The sequence below is a fragment of the Chaetodon trifascialis genome, chromosome 5 (assembly GCF_039877785.1).
Source record: "Chaetodon trifascialis isolate fChaTrf1 chromosome 5, fChaTrf1.hap1, whole genome shotgun sequence".
Classification (NCBI taxonomy): Eukaryota; Metazoa; Chordata; class Actinopteri; order Chaetodontiformes; family Chaetodontidae; genus Chaetodon; species Chaetodon trifascialis.
In genome coordinates, this window is record NC_092060.1 from 28,104,228 (window position 1) to 28,125,075 (window position 20,848).

The 20,848-nt window shown below is 44.2% G+C and overlaps 2 protein-coding genes across 3 annotated transcripts; both read left to right on the top strand.

Annotated features, from left to right (window-relative positions):
- Positions 1 to 263: 263 nt before the first annotated feature.
- Positions 264 to 5,797, top strand: smu1a (SMU1 DNA replication regulator and spliceosomal factor a). The gene is made up of 12 exons (XM_070963061.1): positions 264 to 378; positions 890 to 1,100; positions 1,421 to 1,573; positions 1,774 to 1,884; positions 2,044 to 2,172; positions 2,286 to 2,405; positions 2,492 to 2,608; positions 2,851 to 2,978; positions 3,129 to 3,255; positions 3,347 to 3,514; positions 3,808 to 3,960; positions 4,384 to 5,797. Exons 1-12 carry the CDS (start codon positions 353 to 355, stop codon positions 4,480 to 4,482), a joined length of 1,542 nt encoding a protein of 513 aa, XP_070819162.1. The 5' UTR covers positions 264 to 352; the 3' UTR covers positions 4,483 to 5,797.
- A 164-nt stretch (positions 5,798 to 5,961) lies between these two features.
- LOC139331226 (probable carboxypeptidase X1) lies at positions 5,962 to 17,754 on the top strand. Of its 2 annotated transcripts, XM_070962613.1 has the most exons (15): positions 5,962 to 6,287; positions 7,555 to 7,698; positions 10,946 to 11,055; positions 11,153 to 11,292; positions 11,425 to 11,509; positions 12,133 to 12,292; positions 12,379 to 12,470; positions 13,246 to 13,369; positions 15,031 to 15,227; positions 15,325 to 15,504; positions 15,751 to 15,948; positions 16,068 to 16,164; positions 16,844 to 16,983; positions 17,094 to 17,196; positions 17,353 to 17,754. In XM_070962613.1, the coding sequence occupies exons 1-15, from the start codon at positions 5,963 to 5,965 to the stop codon at positions 17,655 to 17,657; spliced, it is 2,400 nt and encodes a 799-aa protein (XP_070818714.1). In that variant the 5' UTR covers position 5,962; the 3' UTR covers positions 17,658 to 17,754. The 2 variants fall into 2 exon arrangements, with proteins under 2 accessions (XP_070818714.1, XP_070818715.1); XM_070962614.1 differs by lacking the exon at positions 7,555 to 7,698.
- Positions 17,755 to 20,848: the final 3,094 nt, after the last annotated feature.

The window sequence follows — 20,848 nt, forward strand, 5'->3', positions numbered from 1 at the left end:
CCGGAATCACCACCTAACTTCAGCAACAACAACAACAACAAAAGGGTTTTGCTTTTCAAAATAAAGTGTAGGGTAACATCACATTACACAGATGTTGCTTTATATTGTGTACACGTCGTGTTCATAATATATCGTATATGCTAATATTGTAATATAAACCAATTTGATGGGACATTTCAGAGGCTTTTTGTCGATAATTCAAAAGAATCTAACATTACTATCTACACGCAATGAGCGTTTTATTTTGAGGGTCTCTTTCCGGTACTTCCGTGTTTGCATCTGTGCTGCGTGTTACTTGGCTTCGCTGCATACCCTAGAGTGTCTTGTGGCCACAGTTTTTAGATAAATAACCATGTCTTTGGAGGTGGAATCCGCAGAGTAAGTAGTCTCGTTAATTAATATAAAACAGTCCAATTTCGACAACAAATTTCACGCTAATAACTGTACATTTTAGCTTATTTTCTGTTAGTGAGGCCTATCTCATCCTGCAGTTCGCTAGCGTTAGCGCGCTAAACTAAGCTAACAAGCCAAACTACGGACCTCTCTTTAGATGTTGTTTGATCTTTTCGGCAGCGAAGTGGCACTAATTTCAGTCCGAAGTGTTGCCGTGTTTATCAAGTACACCTCCGTCGTATTTTCTGTGCTTTTCTGAAAGATGGGAGTTAGCTAGAAGTCATTAGCGTTAGCGTTAGCTAACGGTAAACCATCAGTTGTCACAGCTCATGCTCTGACTGAAGAAATATTTTTTTCAAACTAAGGCAGCCAAAGTCAGTTGATGGTTATTAATATTGCTACTGTTTTATTTTCCATTAAAGTTCGTCACTTCTTATGTAACAAATTGGAGTATGGCTTCAGCTGAGTTACTGGGCATATTTTCTGTTTTCCACAGCGTGATCCGTCTGATTATGCAGTACCTGAAGGAAAACAATCTGCAGCGGACTCTGGTCACCCTGCAGGAGGAGACCACCGTGTCTCTGAACACTGTGGACAGTATAGAGAGCTTTGTGGCAGACATAAACAGTGGTCACTGGGATACTGTCCTGCAAGCCATCCAGTCCCTCAAGCTGCCAGATAAGACCCTGATAGACCTTTATGAACAGGTGAGGTTTGTGGTCTGCAGCTAACTTAACACTGTGCTCATGCAGGATTTAAATATCATCTTGAATTTCCAGTGCATCCACTAGAAGTTTGAAGTTCTTAAAATATATCCTGATGTCTTAAACTTCATTCCTGTTTGTTTCTATTCAAGGGGTCAGTGTTCAGTCTATTCTTTGTACACCTTTCTTAATCTAAATCTTTAAGTTTACTGTTTTTGAGATGAGATGACCCAGCATTGCTTCTGCTGTTATCACTCATGTCAGCAGATCTCTGAAAAGAACGTTTCCTCTGAATCTGAACGTCTGCCTTCTTTCCTGACCAGGTGGTGCTGGAGCTGATCGAGTTGAGAGAGTTGGGTGCAGCCCGTTCACTCCTCAGGCAGACCGACCCCATGATCATGCTGAAACAGACCCAGCCAGAGAGATACATCCACCTGGAGAACCTGCTGGCTCGCTCTTACTTCGATCCCAGAGAGGTGAGTCCAGACTGAACTTTAAACAAGATGCAAACAGGTTAAAGGCTTAAATATGCTTTACTCTTGCACTGACTACTGTTTAATAGGATTGTCCTTCCTGTTATGAAGATTCAACAGATATGTAATACAATACAATCTGCCAAACCCGATGTTGGTTAAATTGTGTTGAATTTCTGATGTCCGTGTTATTCGTTGTCCAGGCGTACCCAGATGGCAGCAGTAAGGAGAAGCGCCGGGCGGCCATCGCCCTGGCCCTGGCAGGGGAGGTCAGCGTGGTGCCACCCTCTCGTCTCATGGCTCTGCTGGGACAGGTAAGGAAATGATCGGGAAACCTGCAGGTGTGATGAATGTCAGAGACTCACTATAAAATAATTTGCGTCTTTGTGTCGTCTTTGATTAACGTAAAAGTTATGCTACAACTTAAAGTGCTAATGGTGATTTTGCCCACTGTCTTCATTCTCCTTCTTCAGTCTCTGAAGTGGCAGCAGCATCAGGGCCTCCTGCCTCCTGGTATGACTATCGACTTGTTCAGGGGTAAAGCTGCTGTTAAAGATGTGGAGGAGGAGCGCTTCCCCACCCAGCTCAGCAGACACATCAAGGTACCCACAAGCATACTGTTGTTTATGTCTTACACGTCCAGGAGTTAGCTTAGCTTTCATGACATTAAACATTTGAAGTGTTCTGACGTCACTCGTTTCCCCTCCCTGCACAGTTTGGACAGAAATCTCATGTGGAGTGTTCCCGATTCTCCCCTGACGGTCAGTACCTGGTAACCGGCTCCGTGGACGGCTTCATTGAGGTCTGGAACTTCACCACGGGCAAAATCAGAAAGGTAGCTTCTCCAGAACAAACGCACATTAACCAGAGTGACTGTCCTGGTTGAACGTTACACTTATGCTCATGCGTTGTGTCCTACAGGATCTGAAGTACCAGGCTCAGGATAACTTCATGATGATGGACGATGCAGTGTTGTGTATGTGCTTCAGTCGAGACACAGAGATGTTGGCCACTGGAGCTCAGGATGGAAAGATCAAGGTAGACTAGAAACATTGGTTCTATTTCAATCCTTTCAGCTTCTCAGTTGTGCAAAAATATGATGTGGTTATAGATAAATGATCATGTAATGATGGATTACAAACATACCTCTGAAAGGCAATGCTCGGTGTCTAAGTTACATTATTGAACCATATTATTTCCATTGCGTATGTGTGTTGTGATGGTTGCCTGCAGACTCAGTGTCATGTTGCAAAAGCAAATTAAAGTGTGTGTTTGTGTAGGTGTGGAAGATCCAGAGCGGTCAGTGTCTGAGGAGGTTTGAACGCGCCCACAGTAAAGGAGTAACATGCGTCAGTTTCTGCAAAGACAGCAGCCAGCTCCTCAGTGCCTCCTTCGACCAGACGATCAGGTAAAGTCCTGTCCGACCAAACACCTTCACCCTTTATTCTTCTTCCAAAATGACATCTCATTGTTTAGTTGATGGATCACCTGTGCTCTTTACTGAACGTCTGTCTTAGGATCACTTTGTGAACCTGAGTTAATTCTTCTCTTTGCTAAGGATCCATGGACTGAAGTCGGGTAAAACTCTGAAAGAGTTCCGCGGTCACTCTTCATTTGTGAACGAGGCCACCTTCACACCGGACGGCCACCACATCATCAGCGCCTCCTCAGACGGCACAGTCAAGGTGATGCAGTAAATCACGTAATGGCATCAGTGTGCCTGTACGCACTCTGTGTCTAACTAGTCTCATCTCTCCGTGTTTGCCCTGCTTTCAGGTGTGGAACATGAAGACCACCGAGTGCAGCAACACCTTCAAGCCTCTGGGCACGTCAGCGGGCACCGACATCACAGTCAACAACGTCATCCTGCTGCCCAAGAATCCGGAGCACTTCGTCGTGTGTAACCGCTCCAACACGGTGGTCATCATGAACATGCAGGGACAGGTCAGTCCAAACCATTCCTGAACTCAACAGTCCAGCAGGAATCAGAGCACAGCTGAGCACAGATGTGATGACAGGCAGCTCAAGTCGGTTACATAAACTGTGCTTTTGTCTTTGTTACATGATTTATAGTCAGAGTTCATGCTGCTTTTTCCTCTTAAAACTGACCAGTAAAGGTGGAGAACTGCAGGTTTTTAAGGTTTGCTTATGAAACTGACGCTGCCTACCTGCCTGCCTCCTGCATACAGTTCATGCTTTGTGTGTGTTTGATTACACTCATGACTCTCGCTGTGCAGATCGTGAGGAGTTTCAGCTCCGGTAAGAGGGAAGGTGGTGACTTTGTGTGCTGCACCCTGTCGCCCCGCGGCGAGTGGATCTACTGCGTGGGCGAAGACTTTGTGCTCTACTGCTTCAGCACCGTCACCGGCAAGCTGGAGAGAACGCTGACGGTACGTTGGTGCACTCAGGAGCTCAGATCAAAGCATCCAGAAATATCACAGCACATTCCCTCCTCTGCCTCTGCCACGAAAACGCCCGGCTCTGAAGTTTTCATTTAAGTTCTGAGGCGAGGGCGAAGCTCTTTTGTTTTATTTGACGTGACAAACAGTCATGGACAAAGAAGGATCAAACCCTTGGAGGTCTTTGCTGTGTTTTATCAGTTTCTAAAAGATCTGCGTAAGTCACGTAACTTTTTGGAAGTTATTTTAGCATCATTTCATTTAAATTCTGGTCAAAATATGTTACTGTAACTTGGTTTTATTTTATTGGTTTTATGATTAAAGTCATTTCTAGACCATCATTTTAGTAACTAAAACGCTGCCTTCATTTTCAAAGATGGGTTCATGCTCACGTCTCGCTCCCACGTCCTCCAGGTCCATGAGAAGGACGTGATCGGCATCGCCCACCACCCCCACCAGAACCTGATCAGCACCTACAGTGAGGATGGTCTGCTGAAGCTGTGGAAGCCGTGAGGAGTCGTTCTGAGCCGAGGCTGGACGTTCTCACACAGCGGCTGCTCTCCTCGCTCTGGACACTCTGCTCCCGTCCTCCTCTTCTCTGTTTGTTTGTCCCCTTACGTCTGTGGAGGAGCCGTTCTCTTTCAGGTCACTGTGAACTCAGCGTTTCCGTATCCATGTTGATGGTGTCAAAAACTCCAGGTTTTATATATTCAGATTTAAAGTGCATCTTACAAAGCAGCGACTTGTTTGGGATTCATGACTTTGAAGCAGTGGAGATGATTTTTTTAAAGAAACATTCAAAATGTGAACCAGACACGATTATTACGAGTCCTCTGTAACTGTCCATCACACACACAAAGACAGCAGCTTCCAGATTCAGTCCGGCTCACTCATTCATTCATTCATTCGTTCATATTGTTTCAGTTGCTGTCAAAATAAATCAGGTTCTGCTGCTCAACACCTGAACTTCACAGACGTTCAGTAGCTTCAGCTTTCTTTCAGCGTTGGAGAGACGAGGTGAGACGTTCACGGTGACGAGAGCTCGTTTTGAAAATTCCACCTTTTTGTAAATATATTTTTTATTTGCATTTGTTTTGTTTTTTTCAAGAAGACCTGGTTAAATAGTGTGTGTCCGTTTCTGTCTTTTTTTTTCTTCTTTTTTTTCAGAATTGAGTGGCATCACTCCAAAATTCTTTCAGAACGTTTTGTTTCCTGAAATTATTGAGTTATTTTAATATGGAGATCCAAATAATTCTCATTTTAATAATGAAGTGATTGTCAGAGACTTAACAGGCTGAAACATTTCCCTTTCATGTATCTGTCTGCTATTAAAGCTGTTTAACCAGAACAGAAGTTAGCATCTTTGAATCTGTTGTTAGACAACTGGAATATGGACAAAATTGAAGTGCATCTGACTTTGCAGGATGTTCAGAGGACACAAGGTGTCAGTATAAAACCGTTTGAAACGTCTTCAGATAAATCCGTTTGCAGCCGTGCATGCTGCCTCTGTGACGGAGGGAGAGCGGACTGAGTTTGAGCCCTGAATAAACTCTGGTTGTTAGTAGAGGCGCAGCAGAGAGGAGCGTCAAGTCAGCCAATGAGACAAATGCCAGGGTTCTGATGGCGACTTCAGAATAAAAGCATGCATTTGTCACTTTTACCAATGTGGTATGTTTTACAGTTTGAAAGTGTTGGCAACTGACTTTGCCTCTCTGCTGTCACCATTTCCAGACTTGCTCTTGAAAATTAGATAAAACATTTGACATTGAGAAGATTTCCCCCCATGCTGAAGCCAGTTAACATGAGTTAAAGATCATTTTAATCTCTCTCAAAAAAAACCCACATAAATTATCTACATCAATGCAGCTTTTATTTTTTCAATCTGTGACAGGAAGTTGTTTCTCATTGTGGGTGACATGACTTGCAGAGCCGCAGGTCAGGGAGGTTGAATGAGAGTTTAGTGGTGGAGGGGCTTCTGCTGGGAAGCGTTACTATGGCAGGACCTCTGCACTTCATTCTGCTTTTCTTTCTGCATTGTGGATCATTTCACCTCATTTCAGCCAGACCTGATCAAAACACGACTACTGAGGCTCAAGATGCGGCTTTTACCACAACTGAGAGCCTTTTCTCTGCAGGGAAGACCAATGTTACTGAGGTTCCCACCACAGGATTCACAACCGGTTACAGTAAGTCAACAAGTAAACCTCCCACAACCTCCACAACTACTGAACAGCTGAGTGAAGACACTGGTAAAACAGCAGAGAGAGCAGTGCCCAGAAAAGACACTGAAGAGGAAGAAGAAGGTCCTTTGGAATTAGGTGAGTGGATGTAATTTAATATGCTGGAACTGTAATGCTGCTTTATTCCTTATAGAAACAATATTCCTGTGTGTCTGTGGTATTAAATAATGGATAATGATCCAGTGATTATACTGTGGCCTTATGAAATTTGTTACAGGATTTCTGCTTGTTCGGAAAGATCTTCATGAGGGTTTTACGACCTGACTAATCATTTGTTGGTTTTGCATTCATCTCACTGCTGTTCCCACAAACAGAAACAGCCATGCTGGTGAAGTTAACATATTAAGGGTACAGTAATGTGTTTCTGTGCAAACAAACAGAGAAAGCGAAGTAAAAAGTCTCAATGAATCTGCAAACTCAGATCTGCTGGGAAAAAGAAATGTCCCTCAGACCAAACTCCAGTGAGTCAAAGCTCCATGGTCCATTGATGAAGGAGTTCCAGTTTGTGAAGATGCTTCAGGACAACAAATCAGAGGATCTCTCAGGGTTCCTCAAAGCCTGACATGTTGTCAGAGTGTAAAGAAAGCTCTGCTGGTGGTTGCATGTGCGGTCAGAGTCCGTGTCCGAGGGTTGGGGGAGGATGTTCCACATTCTGCTCCGTGCCGTGAGACATTTTAGCCGTTTTCTACTGATGAGAACCAGATGGGCTGTGTGATGCCTCAGACCCAAAAAAATGCAGATTGTGTGGCATTGCTCATGCAGGCATCACTTTAACTGTACACTGTCTGAAAGTGTGGCTGCAGCCAAATGACTTTAATGTAAACAGATGTAAACATCTGCAGCCAAAACCTCGAGCTCAGCAGCATTCACATGAATCCAGTCTCAGGTCTGAAAGCTGGTTTGTGCTGCTTGCTGTGGCTCTCTATGACATCCTCTGTTGGTGGAAAATAAAGTTGAATAAGAAGATTGATACCTCTCATATGTTTATGTTGAACATGAAATTAGCTTAGCTCAGCATGAAAAGGAAACAGCTAGCCTGTCCAAACATCCACCAAGCAGCACATCTACCTCATTAATATGTTGTTTGACTTTAATGTGCTGGACTATTTTTTGTCCCAGCCAGGAAAGACTAATTTCTCTTAGCTTTGGACACAGTTTCGCATGGTTTCCAGTCTTTATGCTAAGCTAAGCTAACAGCTGCTAGCTTCAGATTTAACAGACAGATATGAGAGTGGTATCAAGCGTCTCGTTCAACTCTTTGCAAGACAGTGACTGAGTGTGTTTCCCAAAATGCCAGATGAGTCCATGTTTCCTGCTGTGCATTAAATGGTTTGCATTTCTGTAGAAAGGAGGTCCGCCAGGAGCGTTAAGGTAACAAAGAGGCCCAAAACAATCCAGAAGAAATCCAAACTCATCACCAAGAAGCCAAAGATTGTTAAGAAAACCAAACCTCAGGTCAAACCAAGTGCGGCCACGGAGACGCTCGCACGTATGTATGGGCATTAGCCCAGTATGCCAATCAGACAAGGGTCAGATATTAGTGGCAAATAGTTTTATGTGCTTTCACCAGCTGTGGGAGTTTACTGCGTCAGGACAATTTAAGTGGTTTCAAAAAACTGCAGCATCTTCTGAAGGTGTAAATGGGACACGCTGAATTGTCCTTTGAGGCAAACCCACCCAGGAAAGCACCAAAGTGTAAAGCTATTTGCTAATTTAACACCATATTTAGACCTTGATCTGATTCATGCAGTGAGGCAAAGCATACTGTGTATCTAAACATGCATATTATAAGGAAATTAATTCAATCTGCTGCTTCAATTCACAATCATTCCTTCTGTCCGAGTGGAAGCACAGATTCACTGCAAATGAATCTCTGAAAAACTGTTCATGAAAAGAGCGGGAAAATAATACCTGTTGTCACTGCGTGTTGCATTAGACTGCAGACATTCGAAATGTCTCCTGTCCTTCCTCTTCCATTTCCTATTTGTCCACCTTTGTTTTTTCTTTTTGTCTCTGTTTTTAAAACTTTCTTCTTCTTCTTCTTCTTCTTCTTCTTCTTCTTCTTCTTCTTCTTCTTCTTCTTCTTCTTATTATTATGACCTCACCCCTGAGACGACGTCCTGGCCCTAGAATAAATTAACAATGTGGGGGATGGATTTTTGTCTCCCATTCATTTCCTGGAGACTCAACCATTGTCTGCCGACCCCTAACCCTCATCTTAACCTTAACCCTAAAACCTCACGATTGACATTATGGGGACTTATGATTTGTCCCCATAAGGAAGCAAATGCTTGTATTCAAGCATACTGTGTGCATGTGCTGGACAGGGCGATGAGCTGACCGGGGTGTGTGTACACAGAGTGTATGTATATCTAGTGTGTGTGTGTGTGTGTGTGTGTACAGTCGAGGGAAGCGGAGATTAATGTGTGGTTGGCTGGAAATAAATGCTGAGTAAGCAACTTGTCACGTCATGTCAAATCAGAGCCGATGCTCATTAAAACCCGCTCCGGCAGCCACTGCTGGAGTTTGATTAACTGTGAGTAATATGGGAAAGTGTGACAGTAGAGACTCATGATATTTCCTCTTCCTCCTGAACTAAGTGACTGAAATCTTCATTTTTGTGCAGCAGCTTGTGCAGTTCTGCCTCATGGAAGAGAATCTATAAACACTAAAGTCCAGATTGAGTAAAATGTCCCATCAGGTGGTCACGTTTCGTTCAGTTCGCCTTAGTGTTGTTCATCATTCTTCATCTGAGTGAGGAGAACATGTGGACTGTAGATGTGACGGGTGGTCGCTTAACGGACACGCCAGCTTCACCTCCTGAGCCAGAAGTTTAAAGTCCTGCAAGCATGAAAGGAAGAAAAGGTTTCAAATGTCACCTCATAACAAGAGCTGCCACTCACCGCCCAGGCTGCAGGCAACCTGGAGGGTGATGGGCTTATTGAATAAGACGTCGTTACACAAAACAGCTTCAATCCTGCTGTTCTGTTTAGGCCACATCTCAGGAACATTATCAGATTTGAATAGATATAGTAGAAAATTCACCATGAAACCAGTTTTTAAGGCACTTTTCGGTGCAAATCTGCCATTTTTTTCAGAAGAACTCCATCCAATGTACAAAAATGTTGGCAGATATCGAAGGAGCCCTGGACAAAAGTCTTATACAGTTTTAATGTAATAGGTTAGAATTTACTGCTTTAACTCTGAAACACATTGTGCCATTGGTACCAAACTCAGATGTCATATCAGCTCCAACCGATTCTACACGTCTGACGATGTCCTCCCTGCAGGTGGTGTTACAGCGATGCGATGCGTTCACTTACCTATCGTGAGTTTGATTCATCCTTCTTCAAAGCCTGAATATAAACCAACAGCTTCTTCGAATGCTAAATAGCGATCATCAAGGCAGAGGGTCGTGTCGGGGAACCCAGGGAGGTGAGACTCAGGGCGGGGGAACGTTTCTTTGATGACTCCATCTTTTCTTTGAGGTTCCTTTAAAGAGAAGGAAGAAGGCAAAATGAAAAAGGGGAGTGGATGTGAAAACTGAAAAGGGGGGGGGGGATATATCTGACTGCAGGTTTGAACAATTAGACTGAAAAACACATTTTCCTTTGTTTGGATTTGAGGACCACCTTATGTAGCTTATGATTTATCTTCTCTCACTGTGGGTTTATTTACCCAGATAATCAGCTGGGCTGTGGGCTGCTCTTACGAGCTATAGATTGGGTGTCAGTTATCATTGTCAGTCTGCCAGATCTCTCTGGCTCGCCTTCAGTAGTTTGGCAGGAGTCCACCAGTCAACAGCAACAAAGACACTTTGGTTTTTAGAGCTGAGCAACATTCAGTGCAGCAGAGATCCAGCTGGACTACAAGGCAAAAGGGGGAAAGGGTCTTTAAAGGAAATGCCACCTACATTTAGCATCCATTTAGCTGCTTCTATACGTCCGCCTGAGACTTTTTAGCAGCCAGTAAAGCTTCCTGGCAGGAAGAGGCAGCGTGAACCCAACTGAACCCTGCAGACAATGTGAGTCTGTCTGAGGCTTTAATACGGCAGCAGAGGACGCTGGACAGGTTTAAAGAAATGTCACCGTCTGCAAGAGAGTCGAGTTTTCTCTGTTTCCTGCCCTCCTTTTTACTTCTCTTTCAATTTGCTTCTTCGGTTTGAGATCTGAATCCATCCAGGTATTTTTACTGAAGTGCAAGTCGTAGTACTTCAATATGAAAAATACTTCTTTTTTTTTTTTTTTTTGCTTCAGTCTGTCGCTTGTCATTTGTCGCATTGATCAAATGTGAGAAATCACTTGTAGTAAACAGCGCAGGTTTTTTCTTCTTTCCTCTCTGCTGTGTGATATAATTTGTACTCGCATGCTTTTAAGAACTGATCTTGTGATTTTCAGATAAGGTCAAGCGTGCGTACATATATCATTGTATATGTACATGTGAATGTATGTGTTGTATGACTGCAGCACATATAGTGTATACTGAGGAGCAAAGTGGGTCGAGATGCTGGTTCATTGGAGTTTTTATCCAAATGTAAGCTAGAATTTGAAAGTTTGCTAAATTATAAACTCATTATCATGCAACACAAAAATATTTTTCCCAACTGTGTGCTTTGTTTTAAGGCACTTGATGCTACTCGGCCCTCTGAACACTGCCTCCTTCTTACTTTGCTTCTCTGCTCTCTACCATCTTTATATAATCACATTAAAATGGCAAATAAATCCCTGTTGTGTCAGAATGTCCTCCGCTGGGCCTGGAGTCACTGAAGGTCAAAGACACCCAGCTGAGAGCGTCATCATATAAGCGCAGAGGCCTGGGCCCTCACCGCGGCAGACTCAACATCCAGGTAGACTTTCAGCAAACCAAAGGTGTGATCTACTCCAGTGTGCCAACAGAGCAGCGACATCAGGGTGTTTCTTTTCTGTTTCCTGTGTGTGTTGCAGTCTGGGATAGAGGACGGTGATATCTACGATGGCGCCTGGTGCGCTCAGTACAGAGACAAGAAGCAGTGGCTGGAGGTCGACGCCCTGCGGCTGACCCGCTTCACAGGGGTCATCCTGCAGGGTCGCAGCTCCATCTGGAGGTCAGTGCTGAGGGGTAAAGTTCGTTTAGTGTCAGAGGTAACACGGGAAATGTAGTTTTGTACAACAGAACAAAAAATGTTTTTCTGATATGATGTGTACTATAGAACTACATGCGTCTCCTTCACACACAGTTGGGACGTCGTTCACACCTACAAGGTGCAGTTCAGTAACGACTCGCTGGCCTGGAAGCCGTGTATGAACGGGACTGAAGAGGCCGTGAGTGAACATCCTGTTCTTCTTTTCCAACATTTAAACTCAACTTGTTTCTCTTTGCTCGTGTTTCCCACATTTACGTTTAAGTGCCACGGAGAAAAAAAAACTATATCTCGTGCGCACGAGATACTAAATCGAGCGCACGATTTGATTAACTCATTTATACAGACAGGCGGCAACATACGGAGCCCCTAAAGTGCCACGAAGAAAATAAAACTATATCGTGCGCACAAGATACTAAAGCTATACTTATTATTTCTTCTTTTGCAGCAGTAAACAATCTAACAGTAAGCAAATATCTGCAGTTCTGTCTTTTTGCTTGAAGGGAATAAGTGGCATTGATATTGTTTTGTTATCTCCATATGCTCAACAACAGCGCTGTATGATTTGGTAACCTTTAGGAGACTTTCTCCCTTTTGGTTTTTCAATGTGCCAAAACTTTGCCGCCTTGGTTAGGCTGGTTTATCGGAGCGGTCTTTAAGGCTTGTGTGCCAAAGCCACAGCTGACCACCAAGTGCCAGTCATGGCAGGCAAAGACTGTTTTCCACACAGTATCAGACGCTTTAATGTACCATAGAGACAAATGAGTCAAAAATAGATCCTGTATCCTGTATTTCACGCTGCAGGTATTTGAAGGAAACCAGGACTCGGAGACACCAGTCCTCGCCCTTTTCAACACATCCACGGTGGCTCGTTACATCCGGATCAACCCACAGACCTGGTACCAGAACGGGACGGACGGTTCGATCTGCCTGAGAGCTGAGGTGTTGGGCTGCGCACTCCCAGGTGCAGGAAGTCAACTGCTGGGAGTCACATAGATTTAAATTGAGAGCTTTTTGGTTGCTGTAACAGGAACTTTTCTTTTTCCACAGATCCAAATAACATCTACGCCTGGCAGACAGAGCCAACAGAGTCCAGAGACAAGCTGGACTTCAGACACCACAACTACAAGGAGATGAGAAAGGTAAGACAGAGTCTGACGTGTGTGTTGATTTTTAATGATTTAATGATTTGATGGATCACGACGATGGAACCACGATGTTCCTCCATCTGCTCACTGAGACTCACCAGGTCAGACGTTTTGACCTGTGCAGAACAGCTTTGCCATCAAGGTATGTTTTTCAGAAACAAAGCTCCAGTCCAGGTTGACAGATGCACCAGTTTCTGGGTTTTTGCAGTGAGTCCAGGACGCTCCCGCAGTGTGTGTGGGGTCTGGTCTCAGTCTGACCAAAAGCAAACAGTGTGGGAGGTTTCGCTCCTTCATGGCAGCGTCCTCACTGCGCTGCCACTACCAGCGGTCTGTTTGGAGACGCCGTCCTGAATCTGTCGGTCAGAAAACAGCCCCCAGAAACAAACATGGATCCGCATTCCACATGTGGGATTTAACACGGCCTTGACGGGCCAGACATAAGTGCGAGTTTATGAAGGGACTGGGAGACCTGCCACCAATTATTTCATATAAATCATTTGTCCCCTGCAGTCCTTTAAGTGGCAATCGATGCAGGTCCTAAAGTGCCTCAAATGGAAAGTTATTCCACGTCACTACTTTGTTTTCAGGGTGAATTCATGATATTTCTACACAGTTATCAATAAAAAAAAATGCTTTTTTTATGCATCACTGTTCAGTGACTTGGCCAAAGCCAAAGCTGAAATGTGGTCGACCTTAAAATGCCAGGACTTTTCTTTACTTTGCTGTAGTGCCTCTCACTTCTCTGAACAGCTCTGTTGTTGTTTCCCAGCTGATGAAGTCCGTGAACGAAGCCTGTCCTGACATCACCCGCATCTACAGCATCGGGAAGAGCTACACCGGTCTGAAGCTCTATGTCATGGAGATCTCCGACAACCCCGGAAAGCACGAACTGGGTGAGACGCTGGAGACGTTGCTAATATGCAAAAAATCCCCTCAGGAAAAGGCTAAAAATTGTTGCCCTTTTTGCATTTAATTCAGTGATTTTTCATTATCTACATCTTTCATAATAATGCATTCCTTATTTACTGAGCAGGGGAACTTTTTATGTATTCTTTCAAACATTAAATGCTGTGAAGCTAAGAGCAGTTCACCCTCAAAGAAGGCATCATTTCATCTAATGAAGGACAGAGGCTTGATGATCACAGTACTCTGAGGGGTCTGAGGGGTCTTTCACGGCGGCTGCCCCTGTGTCCCCACCCTCCACAGCTACACTGACAGTCCAGCTCTGTGTGAAACATGAACCGACACAGACCAGAGTTCCTCTGTTTGCTCTGAGGTGTACAAATGTTGTCTTTGGCCTCGTCAGCTCTGTCCACGTGGCGGCAGAGCGGAGAGGTTTTCCCGCCAAAAACACACATGGCAGAGGAGGCAGCACGGAGGAGCAGAGGGAGAGGATGTCCGTCCATTCAGGCCTTCAAGTCTCTATCCAGTTATCAAATGTAATCCTCCAGCAGGTGCAGAAAAACTCCTCCAAAGCTTGTTTCAATGCAGTTTCAAGCTAGATTACCTGTAGAGAAACACCTGATCCTTACGCTCAAGTGAAAATACAAAAAGCACCAACAAACTGGCTTTGTTAGGACTTCCTGCTCCTTCCTCTTGTATTGTCAGGGCTGATAGTTGGTAAATAGTTGGTAGTCTGGGAAAAGGACAATGTCAGTTTTTCCCTCCTCTCAGTCTGTGACCTCATTTTTCTGTTCATCTTTTTTCCAGAAATCAGCATCGGTTTGGTGTGATCTTATGTTCCATGTGTCCAAACGATCAGGTTTTCAGTATTTCTTGCCATCTCAGTGGTTACACTTGGAATAACTGGAATTTCAGTGTAGTCAAATAGCCTTGGTCTCCCCCTTCACTTTTCCACAGTTATGTAACTTGCATGAATGTTCTCTGTGTTGTTTGATGTTGTTTGTTCAAAGCTTTTATGTTATTATTGATGCTGCTCTCTTGGCCGAACTACTGGTACTTTTCTGTATCTCTATATGTTTACTTAGAGATTAGTTGAATAAATTGAGCAAAAGAAAATGCTGCTCTTTACAGACCCAGACAAAGTATTTAACAAGCACCAAATAACAGGACGCAAGCATGGAAGTTAATCAGTGAACAATCATTTTGATTTTGCAGTCAGTCTCTCTGAATGCGTGTTTTCCAGCAGACACTCGTCTCAGTGCTGAATGTTTCATTAGGAGGAGAGTGAGCTGAAACTCCTCCTCGTAAACATCTGTGAGGAGGAGGTGTGAGATTTCAGATCTGCCCGTCAGTGCAGTGTATGCAGACCAAACAGGAAACAGGACTTTCAGCGGGGTCACTGACAGAGGTTGATCTGTGCAGGAGGTGTTTTGAAAGCACAGGTCATGTGTCTCTTCGTCCTCACTGAATATGATCTGCAAATATTTCTTCCTTTCTTCTCTGTCTTTTTTTGGATCTTTAGATTGATTGTTTCTGTCTGTATGAACTCTGGCTTTGGAAAACCGAAGTAGAAACATTAAACATGTCAAATGTTGCACAAACCGGTGCTCTGAACTCCCTCCCTGTGTCTGTGTTTTGGTGCCCCCTGCAGGAGAACCAGAGTTCCGATATGTTGCAGGGATGCATGGGAATGAGGTGCTGGGCCGAGAGCTTCTGCTCAATCTGATGGAGTACATGTGCCAGGAGTACAAACGAGGAGACCAGCGCATCGTCCGGCTGATCAAAGAGACTCGCATCCACCTCCTGCCCTCCATGAACCCGGACGGGTATGAGATGGCCTTTAAAAAGGTGCCTGGAAATGCGTTTTGTCCAAGATTGTGCTGTAATCTCCATGATGGCCACAATATAACAGCAAAGGCTCAATCCCACTTCCTTTGATCCGCAGGGCTCGGAGTTGGCAGGCTGGGCTCTGGGTCGTTACAGCTACGAAGGCATCGACATGAACAGCAATTTTGCAGACCTCAACTCGGTGATGTGGACCGCCATCGAGCTGGAGACAGACCGGTCCAAACTCATCAACCACTACTTCCCCATCCCTGAGCAGTACACCTCCGAGGAAGCCTTTGTTAGTTTCACACAGACACGTCACACACACGCTGGACTGAAGTGTGTCATTGGTTCAAACTCAGCACCATATCTCCACCGCCTCTCCGCCTCTCCCTGCAGTGTTCCTCCTTACCTTGTTTCTGGTCTATGGATTCATTCACCTTGTTTTTTTCATGAGTCATCACCACTTTTTGCACACAGGTTGAGGTGGCTCCTCTACTCTGTACTGTTACTTTTTCCACTAAGTCTCCAACTCCACCTCTAGGTGGCGTCAGAGACCCGAGCTGTCATCAACTGGATGCAGAACATCCCCTTTGTTCTGAGCGCTAACCTCCATGGAGGAGAGCTGGTGGTCACCTACCCGTTCGACATGACCCGGGACTGGGCGCCTCGCGATCACACGCCCACTGCTGATGAGAGCTTCTTCCGTTGGTTGGCCACAGCGTACGCCAGCACCAATCAGGTTCATCCTGCTCCTGCTGTCACTTCCTGCCCTCACCTTTAAAAAACAACCTCAGGGAAACGATGAGACCTGAAGGCAGCACTCTGTGCTGAACTTGTTCCTGTGTCTCATTCAACCAGGTGATGTCCAACCCAGACCGGCGGCCGTGCCACAACAAGGACTTCCTCAGATACAACAACATCATCAACGGAGCCGACTGGCACAACGTACCAGGAAGTAAGAATGTGTGTGTTTTCCAGAGTAAACTCAACTTCATTCAGTGTGACTGAAGCAGAAATCATACAAATATTATGTTCACGTGGTGGAATCTGATCAAGTACGTTTATTCAAGTGCTGTGCTTAAGTACAATTTTGAAGTTTGTGTACTCTACTTGAGCACTTTGTACTTCTACTCGGCTACATTTCAGAGGGAAATGTAATACTTTTTAATGACATTTATTTATTAAATGTATCAAATTGTATTTATTGCTTGGTTACTTTGCAGATTACACAGATTCACATTAATGATACAAAGTAAGTAAGTAAAATAAGTTACTCAGCCAGATTAATTAATTAGATAATTAGCCCCACCTTCAGTAGCTGCAAGATTAAAGTGAAGTACAATTGATGTGCATGTATAATCCATCATACCATTTGAATGCAACTATTTACGTCAAATGTTGCACATCTATATTTGAAGCAATACGAAACTTTGGGAAGTAGCTAAATTGAAGTAGTGCAAAAATGCAGTTTTTGGCCTGAGTCTGAAAGGGTTCAGTCAGCTGCTGATATTTCAGCACAGAAGGCGACAGATTACAGCTTTCAGTCTAAAATGAGATAAAAGCTCAGTAGGAAACTCAAACCCAGCAGAGGCTCCATCAAAGAAGAAAACCTCTGTGCACTCTTTAATTTGCAGGTATGAATGATTTCAGCTACCTGCACACAAACTGTTTCGAGGTGACGGTGGAGTTATCCTGTGATAAATTTCCTCATGCCAGTGAGCTTCCCATCGAGTGGGAGAACAACAGAGAGTCTCTGCTGGTCTACATGGAGCAGGTCTGGCTGCTGCTGTCATTTTAAGTGAACATCCCTCCCTGATAAAGTCAGAACATTTCTTATCTCATGTTTGACAATGCACCAATGAAATGTCTCCTCCTGTTTTTTAGGTCCACCGTGGAATTAAAGGTGTGGTTCGTGACAAAGACACAGAGGCTGGGATAGCAGATGCCATCATTAAAGTTGATGACATTGATCATCATATTCGATCAGGTACAATCTTACATCTCAGATATGAATCAAATCAAAGCTGTGGCTGGAAAACATGAAGAGCTTTGGAGTTAAAGGCATTTTCTATCTCAGCTGTCGTCCAAAATAAACACTTTGTAAATGAAACTGCTATAAAATGTCTTCTCTGTTCTGCTTCAGTTAATGATGGCGACTACTGGCGGCTGCTGAATCCGGGTGAGTACCGGGTGACGGCCAGCGCAGAGGGCTACTACCCCTCATCCCGCACCTGCCAGGTCATGTACGACCACTACCCCACAATCTGTGACTTCCGCCTCACCAAGATGCCCAAACAGAGGCTAAAAGACTTTTTAGGGAAGGGGGGGAAACTCCCCAAGGACCTGCAGCTCCGGCTGCGACAGCTGCGTCTGCGTAAGCTCCGCGTCACCACCAAAGCCATCAACCAGAGGCGTGCTGCTGCAGCCAAACGGGCAAAGAGGGTGTGAACGAAGCAGGACTTGGTTCAGTTCACTCTGGGTCCAGAGATGCCCCGATTCACTGGATTCAGGTCACTTTTCTTCTTTTAAATGCTGTTTTTCATGAAGGGCAGAACAACACCAAGCTGCAGACCAGCTGAGGGAGCAGCTGCTTCCCGAAGGCCACGTTTATGGCTGCTGTTAAAAGTCACATTAAATGTCTTTGCCATGTTTCAGGCTGAACTGTTCCACTCAAACAGTTCAAATGGTGCAGGAGTTAAAAATGTCCCTTTTCTGTTTAAACCCTTACATTCATCCCTCGGGGCATCTTTTAAAACACACTCTGCTTCCCTCATTTGACCTTTTAGGTCACAAGCGAGGAAAGACTGTAATACATATATATTTTTTAATTTAGGTTATTAAGATTAAGAGATTAAGATCCTTCTTTTATTTATCACCGACACAACACAACATGCATATGTTATTCGGTGCCCACAACAACATTACATGCACATGCCATGCTTCGGTGAAATTGCTTCCTCCGCATTTAACCCATCCTGGTTAGTCCTTCGTCCGCAACAGACCAGGAGTGGTGGGCTGCCAGCCGACGGCGGCGCCCGGGGACCAAGTTCCTTCTTGTCACCGTTGGTCAGGTGATGATCTTCTTGCATGTTTTTAGTGGGGGTTTTTTAAGGAGGATACCCCGGGTGAGCACGGGGAGAACATGCAAACTCCACACAGAAAGGCCCCTTTTTCCTTTTTCCATGGTGGAGGACATGCCCCTGACAACCACAGCGGGATTCAAACCGGGACCTTCTAGCTGTGAGGCTAGAAGGTGTTACCACTTGTTCCACTGTGCCACTTATTAACTCTAGTCCTCATTATTTAGTTACAAAAAATACAAAAAAATACACCATTTCCCTCCTAGGACCTTTTAAATCACTGGACCATAAGATACAAACATGAAACATGAATATTGCAATCCAATAATTTTATTAACATTTCAAATTAAACCTCAAATTAACTTTTCATTCAAATTAACATACAAACGTGGAACTAAATGAGAGAATTAATGATAACAACAAACCAAATAGCAACAAATATACATATACAGTTTAAGCAGGTCAGAGTCTCGCTGGCAGCAGCTGCTTTAAAGCATGGACGATGGCTCTGCCTGTGCCCTCTGCCCACAGACTTTTCGTGAATTCATTGCGTGACCGGTACACCCCAGCCAGAATTAGCAGGCCAATGACACTCGCAGCTCGACCATGGTGATGTTTCCCCCGGCATCACCATACGTTTGCCGGCTGTAGACATTTGTGTACTGCAAGACCTGCCCCAAAATGTCCTCAGTAATAAATAAATCCATGCTGGATTTTATGTCACTGATGCGGCAGAGGGGATATGTCGTTGGGCCCTGGGGGAGACAGGCTGCTGGTGTGTACCGGAGCGTTTTTTCATCAGTTGGCTCCCAGGAGATCTCCCCGGACCGGGACAGCCACTTCACCCTCTTCCCTACATCATCAGGGACATCCAACCCCGGGGAGCTGTCCAATGCAGAGCTGGTCCTGTCCTGGTGGGGGAACTGTTATCCTTCAACACAGATGTTGAGGAGGAGGACCCGGTCGCAGTATGGGCTTCATTCTGCTCTGCCAGCTGTTTGCCAAGCCAGTCTGCTCAATGACGTAACACCTGACCACCTGACCCTGATTATCGGCGAAACAGTTTGCTGTTTTGCAAATCAAACCACCCCTGAAGCCCTTGCTCGCTCAGAGCAAAGACTCATAAGTTTTCAGGTTCAGCCGGGGCTGCTTTTCGTTGCTGGTAGCCGTTATGCACTGATTTTACAGACCACATCTCTCTTGCATGCACACACCCACCCACACACACACAAATTTCTCAATACACCCAAAATAGTTGAAGTTGAAATAACTTATTCCACTGTCCTGCCGTCACTGTTATATCCCATTAGTTCAAATGGGGCTTTTATCCCTCACAATGCCTCCCTGCAAAACATGGATTTGATGTAGATAGATAGATGGCACCATCTGGTGGATTTTTTTTTATTGCAATTTTGAGCCTCTGAATGGCAGGGATGCAGAGGAATTAACAGAATTTCACATTTCTGTATTGCAATGGCAGTAGAATGAAAATAAGAAGTTTTAATGATAGTTAATGTGACCTTAAAGGTCAAAAAGAGGATGGAAGTGGCAATCTTGCCTACACAGTGTAAAATTTTGTCAACACAGTTTTCAAGCTGGAATCCCAAAATTCATTAAAAATGCAAAATCTTTGCCAATTTTCATCATCTCAGCACAAGAAATGCCAAAATCTGAGCAAAAAAAAGCAAGCATTATAAAGACCTAGACTTTCCTCTAGGACTGGACCCTCCCCTATTGTCACCCCCCCACCCCCTGACATCATAAGAAGTAATTAACTCTTGATGGGAAGTTAATTTTCGAAAATGGGAATATACACTAAGGTGTGTATCAGACTGAACAGTTTTGTTAAGATTACATTGATTTCTTAAATCCTGAATTTTGGTTAAGAAGTGTTTGGAAAACATGTTTTAAAGAGAATAAAAGAAGTGCTCACACTTCATTTGTCCCGGTGACTCTCCTTTTCTTCTTGTTTTTAAACCCTTAATACATTTTGCTGTGTTGCTTTCACAGAAGTTAAGGCCTGAACTGCTCCTCTGACCTCATGATGACAAACTGAATTGTCTGATGCTCAGTTTTGAGAACTAAAGCACCTTCAGGGCTTAAATTAAGCTGCAAACTGGTGTAAAAGCTACAATCCCAAACTCCTGCTGTAAGAAAAACATTATGTAGTTTTAATGTTTGCATCAGACCGAGTGTCCCTCCTGACACACACATACCAGCCCACGACCACATTAGATATGATCATTAATATTAAAACATTATTCAGAAATTTTACAACACAGAATAGCTGATAAAACATCCCTTCTTTTAAGCCACAGTGAGACTCTACATATAAAGCCATCAGAGAAAGAAAACTGTTGCGCTGTTGAACTACTTACTGAATTAGCCTGCAGTAGTAAACTGAAGCTAAAATAAAAACTACAATCCTGCAGCGGCTCACTGGTTCCTGTGGGTGCAGGACATCGTAGGAACAGACTCTCACTCTTTGGACCGATCCCAAAATCTGCTCACATAAATAATTACAACATTTTCTGAGATCGAAGTCTAGAAACACCTGAA